Source organism: Drosophila pseudoobscura, chromosome 4, assembly GCF_009870125.1.
Source record: "Drosophila pseudoobscura strain MV-25-SWS-2005 chromosome 4, UCI_Dpse_MV25, whole genome shotgun sequence".
NCBI classification, from domain to species: Eukaryota; Metazoa; Arthropoda; class Insecta; order Diptera; family Drosophilidae; genus Drosophila; species Drosophila pseudoobscura.
The window spans coordinates 29377566-29390943 of NC_046681.1; the positions used below are offsets into that span (position 1 = coordinate 29377566).

At 45.9% G+C, this 13378-nt stretch overlaps 1 protein-coding gene and 2 long non-coding RNA genes across 3 annotated transcripts in view; 1 reads left to right on the plus strand and 2 right to left on the minus strand.

Moving 5' to 3' along the window:
- The window catches only part of LOC117184131 (uncharacterized), a 74708-nt gene that overhangs the window by 44046 nt on the left and 17284 nt on the right, over window positions 1–13378 (plus strand). The window lies entirely within an intron of this gene.
- LOC26533295 (uncharacterized) lies at window positions 802–1578 on the minus strand. Its single transcript, XM_033380446.1, has 2 exons — window positions 1494–1578; window positions 802–1446 (listed from the first exon to the last, which is right to left on the minus strand). Exons 1-2 carry the CDS (start codon window positions 1576–1578, stop codon window positions 1256–1258), a joined length of 276 nt encoding a protein of 91 aa, XP_033236337.1. The 3' UTR covers window positions 802–1255.
- Window positions 3783–13378, minus strand: part of LOC26532365 (uncharacterized) — a 36777-nt gene continuing 27181 nt past the window's right edge. The window contains exons 2-3 of the long non-coding RNA XR_004469352.1: window positions 4250–4468; window positions 3783–4185 (exon numbers count right to left, since the gene is read on the minus strand). This is a non-coding gene — a long non-coding RNA (uncharacterized lncRNA). The remainder of the gene's footprint in view (window positions 4186–4249; window positions 4469–13378) is intronic.

Here is a 13378-nt window from a genome sequence, read left to right on the forward strand (position 1 = left end):
TATTTTGGCACTTGGCTTGGATAACAGTTCGCTTTTTGGCCACCATTTGACCCACATTCAAAGACGGCACTGGCATCGGCATCGGCATCTCTCCGCGGTCGAAGGAAAGGCAAGGCTACATTGAAATAAAATGTTTATTTTGCATTTCATGCCAGCGGAGAGCGCTAAAATTATTTACGCAGCATCAGGCGTGTCATTTGCATGCGCCACGCCCCCTTCCTCACATACCAGTGGGGCGAGAGAAAGAGAGAGAGAGAGCCCCGCCACGACACCCAATGAAACCCACAAAAATACTAAAATACGCTAAAAGTATTTACATTTGACTCGGAAAAATTATACATTTCCGTGCAAATAAAAACCAAAGCACGAGCAGCTCGGCCAGCAGCGATGGTGGCGATGGAGAGTGGAGGAGCATCAAGGAGATGCCCCGGAAATAAAACCAGAATCAGAACCAGAAAGCAGATTAGGGATCCCAGCCAAAGCCAACGAATACGAGATGCTCTGGGATTGAGATGAAGTATTCAAAGGGCTCTTTCAGATTTCAAGCAATAAATGATTTCAATGAAGGGAATATATAGACTTCTTGGCTGCTAGAAGATTATCTGAACCCTGTTCTTAGTGTACTTTATCTATTTAACAAAAACATGTAATATTCTGTTGGAATTCAGCTAGTTCTTGTGATTATTCTTACAAATCTAGCAGTTTTCGAGCTGTTATTTAACAAAATAGATAAGAATAGGCTCCCGACATGACTTCTTTTACAATCTACAATATATTAAATGGAAAACTAATGGAAATATCTTTCTTTAACCCATCATGGATACAGCAGGGTTCCGAAAACTTCTCCATTTCCAAGCGATATATCCCTGCCCTCTTATAAGTATTGATCCCAGCTTCTCGGTTACTTTCGGCCTCTGATCGTCGGAGCACTCCTTGAAAGGGCAGCGTGGAAAAAAAGCGCGTTGGCAAAGAGGAAAAAGCTTCAAATCCGCAAACAAACACTGTGACAGCTACAATGCGGGACGGGGCCACCGGCAGGAGGAGGGGGCGGAGGCGGAGGGCAGAGGATGTTTCTGGCCGGGAAGGCCACGAGCCAGAGTTGGGAGGAGGTGGAAAAGGCATCAACCGACTGAATGAAATGTACTCTCTATTGACATTTGATTCGGCGAGAGGCAGAGAAATAAAAAATATACGAGTGTATCTGTATCTGTAGCTGGAGCTGCCTTTGTGTGTGTGTGTGTGTGTGTGTGTGGTGCTACCACCAGTTAGCCTCCACTTTGAAGGAGGCTGGGGATTCCCCCCATGCAGCACTTTGCGGGACAAAGCTTTGCTCAGATTTCGCTGAAGGAGAATTCGCCTCGTTCCGTTTTCGTTTCATTGTTTGTTTGTTTGTTGGTTTCGTTACGTTTCGTTTCGTTCCGTTCCGTTTTCGCTTTTGTTTGTTTGCTTGTGGATTGTGTTTCCTGTTTTCCCCGAATTTTTCCCCGAAAAACGCTGCCCATGGCCCTGCCAGTGTCCTGGCCTGTCCTGTCGTCTTGACGCATAAATTTGCCTTAATTTGTTGCAAAATAATTTCATTCATTTACGTGCTGCCATTTACATGGCCCAGGCCCGTTGATAACTTATTTAAGCGCTTTTTCCACACACACACACACACAAAACACGCAGAAGGAAAAACAAAATTTGAACAAAATAAATTATCAAACTGTCACATTGACGTATCGCCCAAGTGAGACAACCAGAGACACACGCAGCCAGCCAGCGAGAGAGAGAGAGAGGCGGGGCGAGGCGAGGCGAGGCGACAGGCACCCAGGCAATCTCCTGTTCTGTCCTGGACCGGCCTGGGTCCCGGGACCATAATCTAGAGCATCATGTTGCTCGTTTAAAGGATGTCAAAGGTTGGCCATATATCAGCAAAAGGCATCAAACGCAGAGTCAAGGCTTCAGCTTCAGCTCCAGCTCCAGCCCGTTAACAATTTCATGTAACAAATTCTTTGTGCCTTCTGCCGGACATGGATACAGGCGGATGGAGTGGCTGTGGGAGTGGAAGAGGGTGGCCTGAAGTGGATTGTGGATTGTAGTGTAGCGGGGTTGAACATGGACATTCGAGCGGTTTCAGATTTCCAATAAATATGCCTAGGGTGGTCTTCTGCCCCTGCCACTGCCCCTGCCCCTGCTCCTGGTTCTGCTGCTGGTTGTTGTTGTTTTGTTTTCCGATCTCCCAGCTCTTCTCGGTCTGTAGTCGTATTCCCTACCCACTGTCGCTTATTTGACATCCTGACAGTTTCGACAGTTTGCTTCTCGTTTCATTCCACGACAAAGTGCGTAAGGAGGAGGACGCAGGACGCAGGACGCAGGAGGAGCTACACCAGAGCTTTGTTTATTTATATGGTTGGGATCTCGCTCCAGCTCCAGCCCTCTCCCTGGCTGTGTACCTTCATGCGGTTGATGCTGTAAACGTTGCTTTGTTGCGGACAAAACACACACCCGGAGACCCGCACCGAAGGAAAACCTGCAGAAAAATACCCATCGATAGTGGGGTTCGAAGGTGTAGCGCAGCGTGTGACAAGGCTCCCGATAGATTGAGCCCCAGCTAACCCCACTCCCGGCCCCGTCAGAGTGTGTATTTATGAAGTCACTGCCGGCCACTAACAAGCGGCTAAAATCTGTCGCCAACAACGGTGGGAATTGGTTCCAGAACACGGGGGAGCAGCAGCACGGAACCAGAGGGAAGACCTCACCCTATTCTGCCAAATACACGGGGATAAATGGATTTATTGGAGGGTTTTCGATGTGGAAAGTGGAGTACTAATAGTATCCATCGAAAGTGGACGTATCACATGTTACGACATTGTTGAACGATTACAGAACAGGGGTTCCTACAATCGGCATTGATCAATCCGTCATCCATCTGCCCCTAGGTCCAATCTATCGATCTATTGATCGTCCATTTGTGTGCTTCAAAAAGCGGTTCCGACCTGGTTCCTAAATCCATTCATAGGCTCACGTTTCCATCAGTGACGACTGGCGGAGCAACAAATTAGAGCTCAGCCTCCCAATCAGTGTCCCTCTTTCGGTGGAGCCCCTGCCTGTGGGGTCGCATCCTCTGGATTGCAACCTGAGCGCCGACCTGGTCGGTTGACATTTCTCATTTGACTGTTACTTCGTTGGGGACTCCAGTGGCACGCTTTCCACCGCTTTGCCATCCGAAGTTTGATGAGGTGAGGCGAGACGAGGCGATGATGATGGGTGGGTCGTTGGGTCTGGAGTGGAGTGGAGTGGAGCCTGGCTCCAAGTGAAATGTGATAACACTTTGCACAGTTCCAATTCGAGTTGCAGTCGAGGTTCGGTCTCGGTTTCGGTCTCGGGCTCGGATTCGGGTTTGCATTGGCATTGGCATACATATTTTCCGTTGAGTTCCGTTCAGTTTTTGTTTGCAATTATGCGGCAGATGGAAGCTGCTTTTGTTTCCCAGAAACAGAGATAGAGACAGAGGCAGAGAGGGAGAGGGAGAGAGAGAAGGCTCCCTTGCACGTGCTGTGTCTCTGTCTGTTGTGTGACTCCTTCTCTTGTCGGTTGTGAGTCCTGTATTGTTGATTTTGTCCGATTCCGCTGCAGGCCAACGGATGCTACGGACACACACACACACACACGCACACACACACAAAAGACAAACGAACGGACGGACAGACAGTTGTTTGCTTCATTGGCTGCCACAAAATATCAACAAGCATTTTGTTTATTTTCTCAACAACAACGGCCATTAGAGATGGCACTGGTGGGCAGGGGGGGTAGGGGGCGATGAGTACGAGATGTTTCTGGCTTTTTTAAGTGCATGTTGTTTTAGCGTTTGTGACATGCAACCGAGCAGAGGGCGAGGAATGGGCGGGTCCTGGGCTCTCTCTCTCTCTGTCGATTGGGTTGTTTTTAGCCCGAAATTTATGCAACTGCAACAACAGAAATCCATTGTTTAACCACTAAAGTGTTTGGCAGGCCAGGAGAGCCCCGTCCCCGACCCCGGCTCCGACCCCGGCTCCGACTCCGGCTCCCAGCCAAAGTGACGAGTGATGGTACCAGGAATTATCGGTTAAGTGAATTATTTCCAGCCAATCGGACAGATTTTCGGACCAGTATTTGATTGTCGATTGTCGCATTGCCTTTCATTTAGATTCAATTATTTTTCACCTGCGAAAGAGGGTACAAAATACGGTTATTTACGTTTCTTACAACATTTCTGTATAGGTTTTACCTTTTCTGCAGAAGTGGATAATTGCCAATTGAGATTTCCATGTTGTAAGTGTCGCAAGTGTCTGGCTAATAGCCCTTGAAATGGAGTTGAATATGGTCTTAGTCGATTGACATCTTTAAGTCTTCAAGCGCCGTTCCATGCCTGGCACTTTGCTGCTTCCTATAATGTCCTTGTGGCCAGGGATCCACATGAGGAAGAGATCGAAATCAGGTGCAGTATCTGTAAGAGAAAGACGTTGAAAGTCGATGATACTATGGAGATATTTGATCGATAAGGAGCTAAAGGATTTGACGGTTAGAGAAGACGAAGAGAGACCTGGCTGGACTAACTAGAGAGCTTTATCGATACGTATAAATATTAAATTATCTATCAGCTCGCCTTGATGTTTGTGTACCCTTGAAGTTGGAATACTATGTAGGTATTTCTTGTAAAAAGGCCTGCCAGCCATATTATCATAAGCCCTTTTATGTAATGGTTCGATTTCAGGCAATTACCGAATGGTTTTCCCCCCCAAAGTGCTTTAACTTTGGCATATGACAAGTATCCAAATATCCTAGACACTCCACATGCGATCCTGTATCGGCATCTGCATCTGTATGGAACCTAACGCCAGAGCCAACGTCTTGTTTTGAGAGCATTGTATGCAGATGACATTTCCTGGAGGACACACATGTCCCGCACACATTTATGATAAATGCAAAGTTTTGTGGGTAAATTTATGCAGCTGTGACTTTGCATAGCCGGAGCTCTCGGCTTTCGGCTCTGGGCTCTGTGCGCTGTGCTCTGTTCTCCGATCAATGCCAGGGCCGTGGGCCACGTCAACGAACCAACGAACCAGCGATATGGACGGAGGGCAGATGCCGTATGTACGAGTATATACGTAGCACGAGATACGGCTATGGATACGGATATGGATATGGATATGGAGTAGCTGCGGCGGCCGGGCCATGACTGCAATTTAAATATTGCATGTGCTTCGATAGGACAATCCGTGACCACGAGAGCCAGGAGGAGCAGAAGCACCAGGAGGGTTCCAGCGCCAGAAAACGGACACGGACACGGATATGGAGCACGGAGCATGCAGCATGGAGCACGGAGCACGGAGCACGCTCTGGGGCCACATATGCGAGTGCCGCCGACACATATTAAGCATAAAATTGTGTGCCAAACAAAGTAACGATAAATTGGACTATGTAAAAGTAAGCAGAGCCTGCAGTCGGAGATGGCGACGGCGACGGAGATGGAGACGGTGACCGAGATGGCGCTGAGGCAGCCGGCAATCCCATTCAGAAAAGAGGGGCGTATTTGGCAGGAAGCGTCGCATTATAATTTATGCACATGCAAGCCACGGAGTCTGGTCGGGTCGGATCAGGTCTGCCCCTGCCTCTGCCCCGGCCTCCTTCTCCGGCTCCGGCTCTGGCTCTGGCCCGGCGTCCGCTTGGGTCTGCCACTTAATCCGCGTTTAATAACACGAAACCAGAGTTGCGCAGCCCCAGACCCGATGTGCGATAGAAGCTGGGACTGTAGTCTGGGAAGACCCCACCGCAGACGCTTCATGTCGATAGCCATTGCTTTAAGAACTTTATGGCCTCCTCCAGGGCCTACAAATTGGTGGCAACATTTTTCAGTAAATATATTAACAATGCAAAAAATTCTGGAATTTATTGCATATTTATGAGGAGTATTTAAAAGCGTTTGAGGATTAAAGAAAGAATTAAATGGAATGCTTTTTAAACCCGGTACTGGAAGGATCCCGGTACCCTGAAGGAAGATACGACACCATCCTAAGCTGTGTACATTGAAGATATAGATAAAAGGAAGCGTTTCCGACCGGATGGAGAACATACGAGTATATTCTTAACCAGATCTGTCCGTCCGTCCCGATAAGAGATAAAAGAGCTAAAGCAACCAAATTTTGTGGTGAAGACTCCTGTGACATCACACTGAATCAAGCCCCCTACCGACCCCACAAAGGGCGACAATATGTGGCATACGAGAAAACCAAAAAGGCAGAATCGTAGAGAATGACCATATCTACCAGATTACTGGATCTGGATCAGATTTCATCATTATTATAACCAAAAATGAACAAATCGACTGGCAGTGACTACGCACTGCACCCCTTCCACGCGCTTACTTCTTCTCTCCCCTCTTTCTCGAGCAGTGTGCAACCTCTGGTAGAGGAAGCGAGATGTAACGGCTGGTGTTGGTGTGAGAAGAGGGAGAGAGAGGGACAGTTGTAGCGGAATAAAAAACAGTAGCAGTATTATAATTATAATGAAATAGTTTTCCCATCTCCCATGGCAAGCGCGTGTAAAGAGACCTACGAGAGATTGCGGTCTCCAATGGCTGTCCTACAAATGTACATAAAATATATGGTATAGGTTGTATAAATCATAGCACTACATATGTATGTATAAACTGACTGAGTATTGGGTAGTAGAGTAGTAGTAGTAGAGCCTTGGTCCATGAAGCGCTTCCCGCTGGAAGCTCGAATGTGGGATCTGAAAGAAAGCTTATGAGGGATCGGAAAATGTATGATTTTGTTCGATTTCTCCATGAAGATACATAATGTGGAATCAAAATTGTACAAAATTGACCCGATGGACTTTAAAGAATCTTTAAGAACGAGTGAAGAATCTGTCTGTGATTCCGTTTGGCAATTAAACCCATAAACTGTACGGAAATCTGCCGAAAAATCTTTAATTCTCAACGCCGAAGCCGAGTGAAATATTCCGTTGAATGAATGTGAATGTACGATGTATGCGTGCCCCCTAGGGGGTCAAAGGGTGAGAATGTTTAACCAAAGGCATTTTTATCAGCCGAGGTCTTAACACGCATATACAAATATGCCAGACAACACACACACACACACATGTACTATATACTCACGCACACAGAGAGACATAAACAAGTCAAGGCTCGGGCTCGGGCTTGGGCTTGGGCTTGGGTGTGTGTGTGTGAGTGTGGGGGGGGTGGGAAGGGGGGCTGGGGCTACGTCTGCGGGTTAAAAGCGAAACCTTATCGAAAACGTTTAAACGCACGCAAATTCCACGTGGGCAAGATAAAACATGCATAAGCCAGGGTTCGGGGCTGGGGGTTCGGGGTTCGGGGTGGTGGGTGGCAATAGGGGTAGAGTGCTGGGGTAGGCGGTGGGGGGGCGCAGGATGGAGGCCTTTTGTGCGACTCTGTCTGCGCGTGTGTGCGTGTGTGTGTGTGGAAAATATGCCAATGTTAAATATTTGTCGCATGCTGCCGCTGCGGCGTCCCTCAGATAAAGCGTTAACTACACACACAGATACAGATACGCACACAGACAGAGGAGGGCTATACACACACACACAGCCATGGACAGAGAAAGCGCGACACTGGTATGTGTAATCTTTTGCGTGCTTTACGCATTACGCAAAAGCCTCCGCTGGATGCCTTTGTCCTGCCCCCAGTACCACCAAGCCCCTGCCGCCTCGACGCAGGACACCGTTGCAGGACACTTTGAATTATTCATTTACACGCTGTTGTTGTTTTTGTTGTTCGGCTCCTCTGCATACCCTGTAATCAGAGTCATAGAGTGTACAGTCAACGAAACAGAAAAATATGCTAGAAAGATCGGTTTTGTACAGAATACTACGGGTTAAAGAAAAAAGTTTCGAACTAAATGATATACCCAGTACTCCTTGAGAGGAAGAAGGTATCAAACAATTTATGCTACAGAGAAAAGCCTTCCTAAAAAATATACAGAATATATAATATCGGGTGCTCTTTGCTTCCTTCTATTAATTAGAGATTTCTCTACTAAAAATAGCTGCTAAAATGTATGAAATAAACCACCTTCCTTAGGTAATAGGTACATCCTAGCCGTACCCCTCGCCCAAGGCATTCCCTCTTGTTTTATAGACGCGAGCCAAGGGACAGTTGACCCAACAGGGGCTGCCTAGAGGCCCAACCGGTGCGGGCAGAGTGTGTGGAGTGGGGTGGGGGGTGGAGACCAGGGGCCGGAGCTCTGGGTGGGGTCCCACCCCCGTCCCAGTAGGCGTGTTTGTAGCAACAACTGTATTTACTTTTTATCGCTGATAAAGCGCATAATTTATGGCTGGTTCGAGAAATTTAAATGCCCACGAGAGTGTCCAATGGGAGACAAAACGTTGAGGAATTTTGCCCCAGCTTTCCTTCTTTTTTTTTGCCCTCCACCAGGTCTCTGATCTCCAGTGCCATGCCAATTATTTCCAGCGGAGAGCTTAGGATGGAAACAATTTAATATGCCTACAATTAATTGTTAATTTCCATAATTAAGTGACTTTTTTCGCAGCCTTGTAAATTAATTAAATGAACATATTTTGCGCAAAAAACTGAAAAGAATAACAGAACAACATAAAAACAAAGCAAAAGCACATTCTTCATGACTCATAAAAAGTGACCTAATTAACAGAAATATTTTACAGACAGAAAAACAAACAAACAATGAAAAACAAAAGTTTAATTTAAAGCACGGCAAAGAAAAGGCAAGAAAAAAGTATATTCCACATTTAAATTTAATCATTATTAAATCAAGGATAAGCCTACTTACAGGATCTGAAAAAAGTTGAGCTTAATGTTAAAGATCTAAAAAAAAACAGAAGTAATTTCCTGACCAAACGAATTTGTATTGGAATTATGAGCCCGACAAGGAGCTTATGATGTCCAGCCACAGATGAGTGCTGATATGAGTTTAATTGAGTTTTGCCAGCATTTACATATGCATGTGAACAAACAAGCTAAGTCCTGTCTTATTGCGTGCCTACATCCAGATACGAGGCATTCAAATCAACGGCAAAGAGCAGGACACTCGAAGGACACTTGGTCGAACGGCTGCAGGAATGGTTAACAGCAACAAAAGAAAATGTTTAAGTTGGTTGCCTAGTGTAATAGGCCCACAGTAGTACCTTTTATAGGAGTGAAGGAACTGCTCTGCTGCGTAGAAACTTCAAATTAGTTAAGCAAAATTTATTCGGTAAATCCTTGTAAATATTCTTCAATATCTTAGCGATAACTTGAACGAATTTCCAATTGAAAACTTGTTGAACTCTGCCCCTATGCTCCAGTATGGCAGTGCGAGTGCGTGTTGGCGTGGGCGTGTCCATTCAAAAACAATTACACACGCCCCCGAGGTCAGGATGCAATGATTTAATTTATGGCTGCCACATGCTACGAGTGTGTGTGTGTGTGTGTGTGTGTGTGGGGGTGTGCGTTTCTGCATGCGTGGGGTAAATAATTGTAGTTTAATAGCTGATTAGGTCATAAATGCAAAAAGTGTTGCCTACATTTTGGGGCTGCTCTCTAATAAAAGTTCTCCACACAGGAATACATATGTATCTGTGTGCTGGGTGTATGGGTGTGTGGGTGTGTGGAGATGGAATGGAGAAAGGGCTGAGCTCTTGTTGTGGCACAGGGGAAAATGCAAATTGAAATGCAATGCAATGTGATGAATGTTCAAGTGTAAAATATGTGGCGTTAAATTTCTGCCGAGGGTAAACAAAGTCAAGTAAATGTATTATAACGGATGAAGAGGGTTAAATACCCTTAAGAAACGGGATGTTACATAAAAGTAATGAAGAGAAAACCTAAACAAATCCATTCTTTGAAAATGAAACCATTCTACAGAAGGGATCCCATAAAGAATTACTATGGAATAGTCCTGTGAAAAGGTAAACTTTCTATAATGAAGCATATGTAGATGGAGTGAATGGATTTCTTCCAGACCAGACTCTGAACTGCTCCTGAAACCCCAACCATTCCTTTCACAGCATCGGGAAGTATTCCCTAAGTTCCATTGAGCCCCCCACCAAAGAACTAGGAAGATAAAATCTCCTCTCTTTTGGAAAAATTACACCTAAATTATGCCCAAACTGAAACTGTAAACTACAAAACTACAGAGTGAAGCTCCCCGTAAAAGATTGCCAACAAATGAACCTTTGGGCTAAGGAACATTTGACACGCTCCATCCCGGAATAATGCTACCCCATTTGGTAGGGGTATGAAATCAAAAGCAAAGCGGTACATTTTTCAGCATATATTTGTTGTATTTGTTGTATTTTTTGCATAAGCTTCAGCGAAATGAGGTCAGACCGGAGAGAGAGGGACCAAAGGGGAGGGCCTGGGCCTGGCGAAGGCACAAGAAATGGCACAAAGCAAATTTATGACTATTAAGCCAAAAGTATGTGGCATTTGTTGCTATTTTTGCACTCACAGCTGGGCGGCCGCTTAAAGTTATGCGAAAGCGCTAAAATATGCAAAGGGAAATCGCGAAAAAATGTTGGGGCACCGCTTCGGCGATTCCTTCATTCTCCTTCTGGCTTTTCTTATCAAAATAAATGAATCAAATTAAATAGAAAATACATTGAGTTGGGCTTAATTGAAAGCCAGAGAGACAAAGGCAGGGACAAGAGGTAGGACCAGGAATAGACACCAGACAGGGAATGGGGACTAGGGACTAAGGACCGTGGAGACTCCAAGCAATCAACCTAATTTGTCATATGCACTCCGTCCGGTTCTGTTCGTGTCGGTCAATATTTATAATGATGGCTAATCTGCAGTAGACACAGCAATGGTTCCCACAGAGGGCATTGCCATAGGCTGGGGTCACCACTGGTCGGGGTCACCAGCAAAATCACTCCATTCCATGGGGGCAATGGCAATGGTCTGTGTGCGTGTCTGTGTCTGTGTTCTGTTTGCCTCTCTATCGAGCGAAACGCTTTAAAGCGATGGCGGAAAATAAATTGAAAGTACTTGTCCATTGTTTGATTAATGTGTCAATAATGGCAGACGGACAGCGTCCGGGTACGCTTCGCCAAAGAATAAAAGAGCTCCACTCGAATGCCAGACGAAGTGCATTGCCAGATTAAAGAGGGAAGCGGGTTTTGAGCAGCGAGGGAGTTCAAAGATTTAAGCAAGAAGCTTCTGGAAATTGTGGGTATTGTGAAGTCTTTAAACCTCCGATTCTACTCCGAAAAGCAATGGAGAGGCGTGATCTTTATAGCTTAGTAATCTCCACCAATTACCCTACAATCAAACACACTTTTCAAACTCCTATCACCAATCGAAGAGCTGCTTCACAACTCAAACAACCGCAGAGAGTGAGAGTGAGAGCCGTGAGTAGAAGCAGTGCCAGGACGAGGACCAGGCCAAAGCAAACACAAACAGAAATAACTGTAAGGCACACAGAACATTTGTTATTCAAAATACTCATTTAGTCGCTTGAGAGCCATCGAGTGGGCCCCGGCCCAACCCTTCCCCTTCGCACGGTGGAGCCACCGAATGATGCTCAAAAAGAAATCCAATTTAATGACTACGAAGCAGTCCCGTGGACCCTTGAAGGACCCAACTCAACGGCTGGACAACCGGTCGGCGATGACTTGTGCCTGGCGCAAAGCCCCCCCCTTCCCCCCAGAGCCAGTCCTAGTTCCTGGTCCGCGTCTTTGTTTTCATTGCGGCTGTCACTTTGGACGCACAGCCACGTTAATGGCAAGTGTAAAATGGTGTAAGCCAAGACCAAGACCTCCGTCAGCGTCCCAAGGACCTGAAGATAGAAAGCCAGAGCCAGAGCCACTCCAAGGCAGTCCAGGGCCAGTCCAGAGCAGTGCAAAGTGAAGCAAAGTGGGAAAGAAAAAGAGTTTAATTAACACGAAAATGGTTTCAATTACATAAAATTACATTTCTTTGGAGTGACGATGTCGACGGTGCTATTGTAGTTGTCTCTCTGGCTCTTTACCCTGTCTCTCCGCCCCCCCACTCCCCCAGTCGCCCATTCTCTCTGTGTAAATGAGATTGAGGCAATGCAGTGGGTGTCGGCGGGGGCGTGGGCGTGGCACAGTTGATTTGGGCACAGAGATTTATTGGGCGTCAGTTGAGCAAATTAGTTGAAATTGTCAGTTAGCGAGGAAGCAGCGAGAAAGTTCCGAGTATCGCCCATTAGCGATGGGAGCACGACTCAAGGGCCTCCCCTTTTACGAGCGCACAGTCGCTGTCGGTGCGGGGGCATCTTTGACTGCCAGACGAAGGGATCAACTGTACTCCGCGAAGGATAAGAGTGTTCACTCTAATGGCGAATACATGGATGGCTGGCAAGGGCTCGAAATATCCGAACTGGGAATGATATTGCGGGTAATCCCCAATTTATCTATTTTTAAACAAAATTTCTCTTTATTTCGGTCCAACATCATTCCATAATTCATTCCCAAAACATCTTAAAATGTTCCCCCCCATCGAGATCATTATTTTCCATTGTTATTTCCATTTGAAATGCGACAAGCTAAAGAGAGGCAGAAATCTTTTTAATTAAATTTACTTATTTTATTTTTTGTTGACTTGAAAAATGTTTGCCGTTCATTTGAGCGCATGCAAATAATGTCATAAATAAAATGGGTGTACGCCCTGACCTTTTCGGCGTAATACCTGGTACTGATACCCTGCAAAGGCAGTCGTCCCAAGGGTATGCTGGGAGGGACTTAAACTCTACTCTGTCTGGTCTCCCCTTAATTGATTTATAAGTAATTCCCTGTAAATTCCATAAAAGGTTCTGCATTAATCAAAGTTATGAGATTTGTGTCCCTAAATATATGTCAACACTTTCCATAATCAATCATTTCTGGGTTCCACTGCTAGTTATCCATCAAGTCCCAAATTAGATTAGTGTTCTATTTGAGAGCTTCATTAAAAGACCATTAATATTCTCTAATATTGTTTCCTTCTCTGAAGAAAAGTATTGAAAGCCTTCTAGGGGTTCTATATAGGGAACCCCTCATAGTTTTCCACTTAATTTCAGGGAAAATACCATAGTTTATAGCCCATCTAGGGTATCTTCAAGTCCATTATTTTCAGCCGCTTTCTGCCTTTTTTTGGCACTGTTGCTCCTGTGGTTTGTGTCATTCATTTGGCTTTTGTTCCACTTGGCAGTCGCCCCCAACCTGCCCCATTGTTTCCCCGCCTGTCTGCCTGCCCCCCGCTCTGCCCCTGCCACCCGCTGTCGTGGGCATTGTGCCGTGCCTCATTTATTTTACTTACACGCATGCGATGGCAATGGGCGATGGCGCTGCCGCCAACGTCGCGTCATTTATGACACCTTGACAGAAAAATGAGCACACACACCGCGCCACA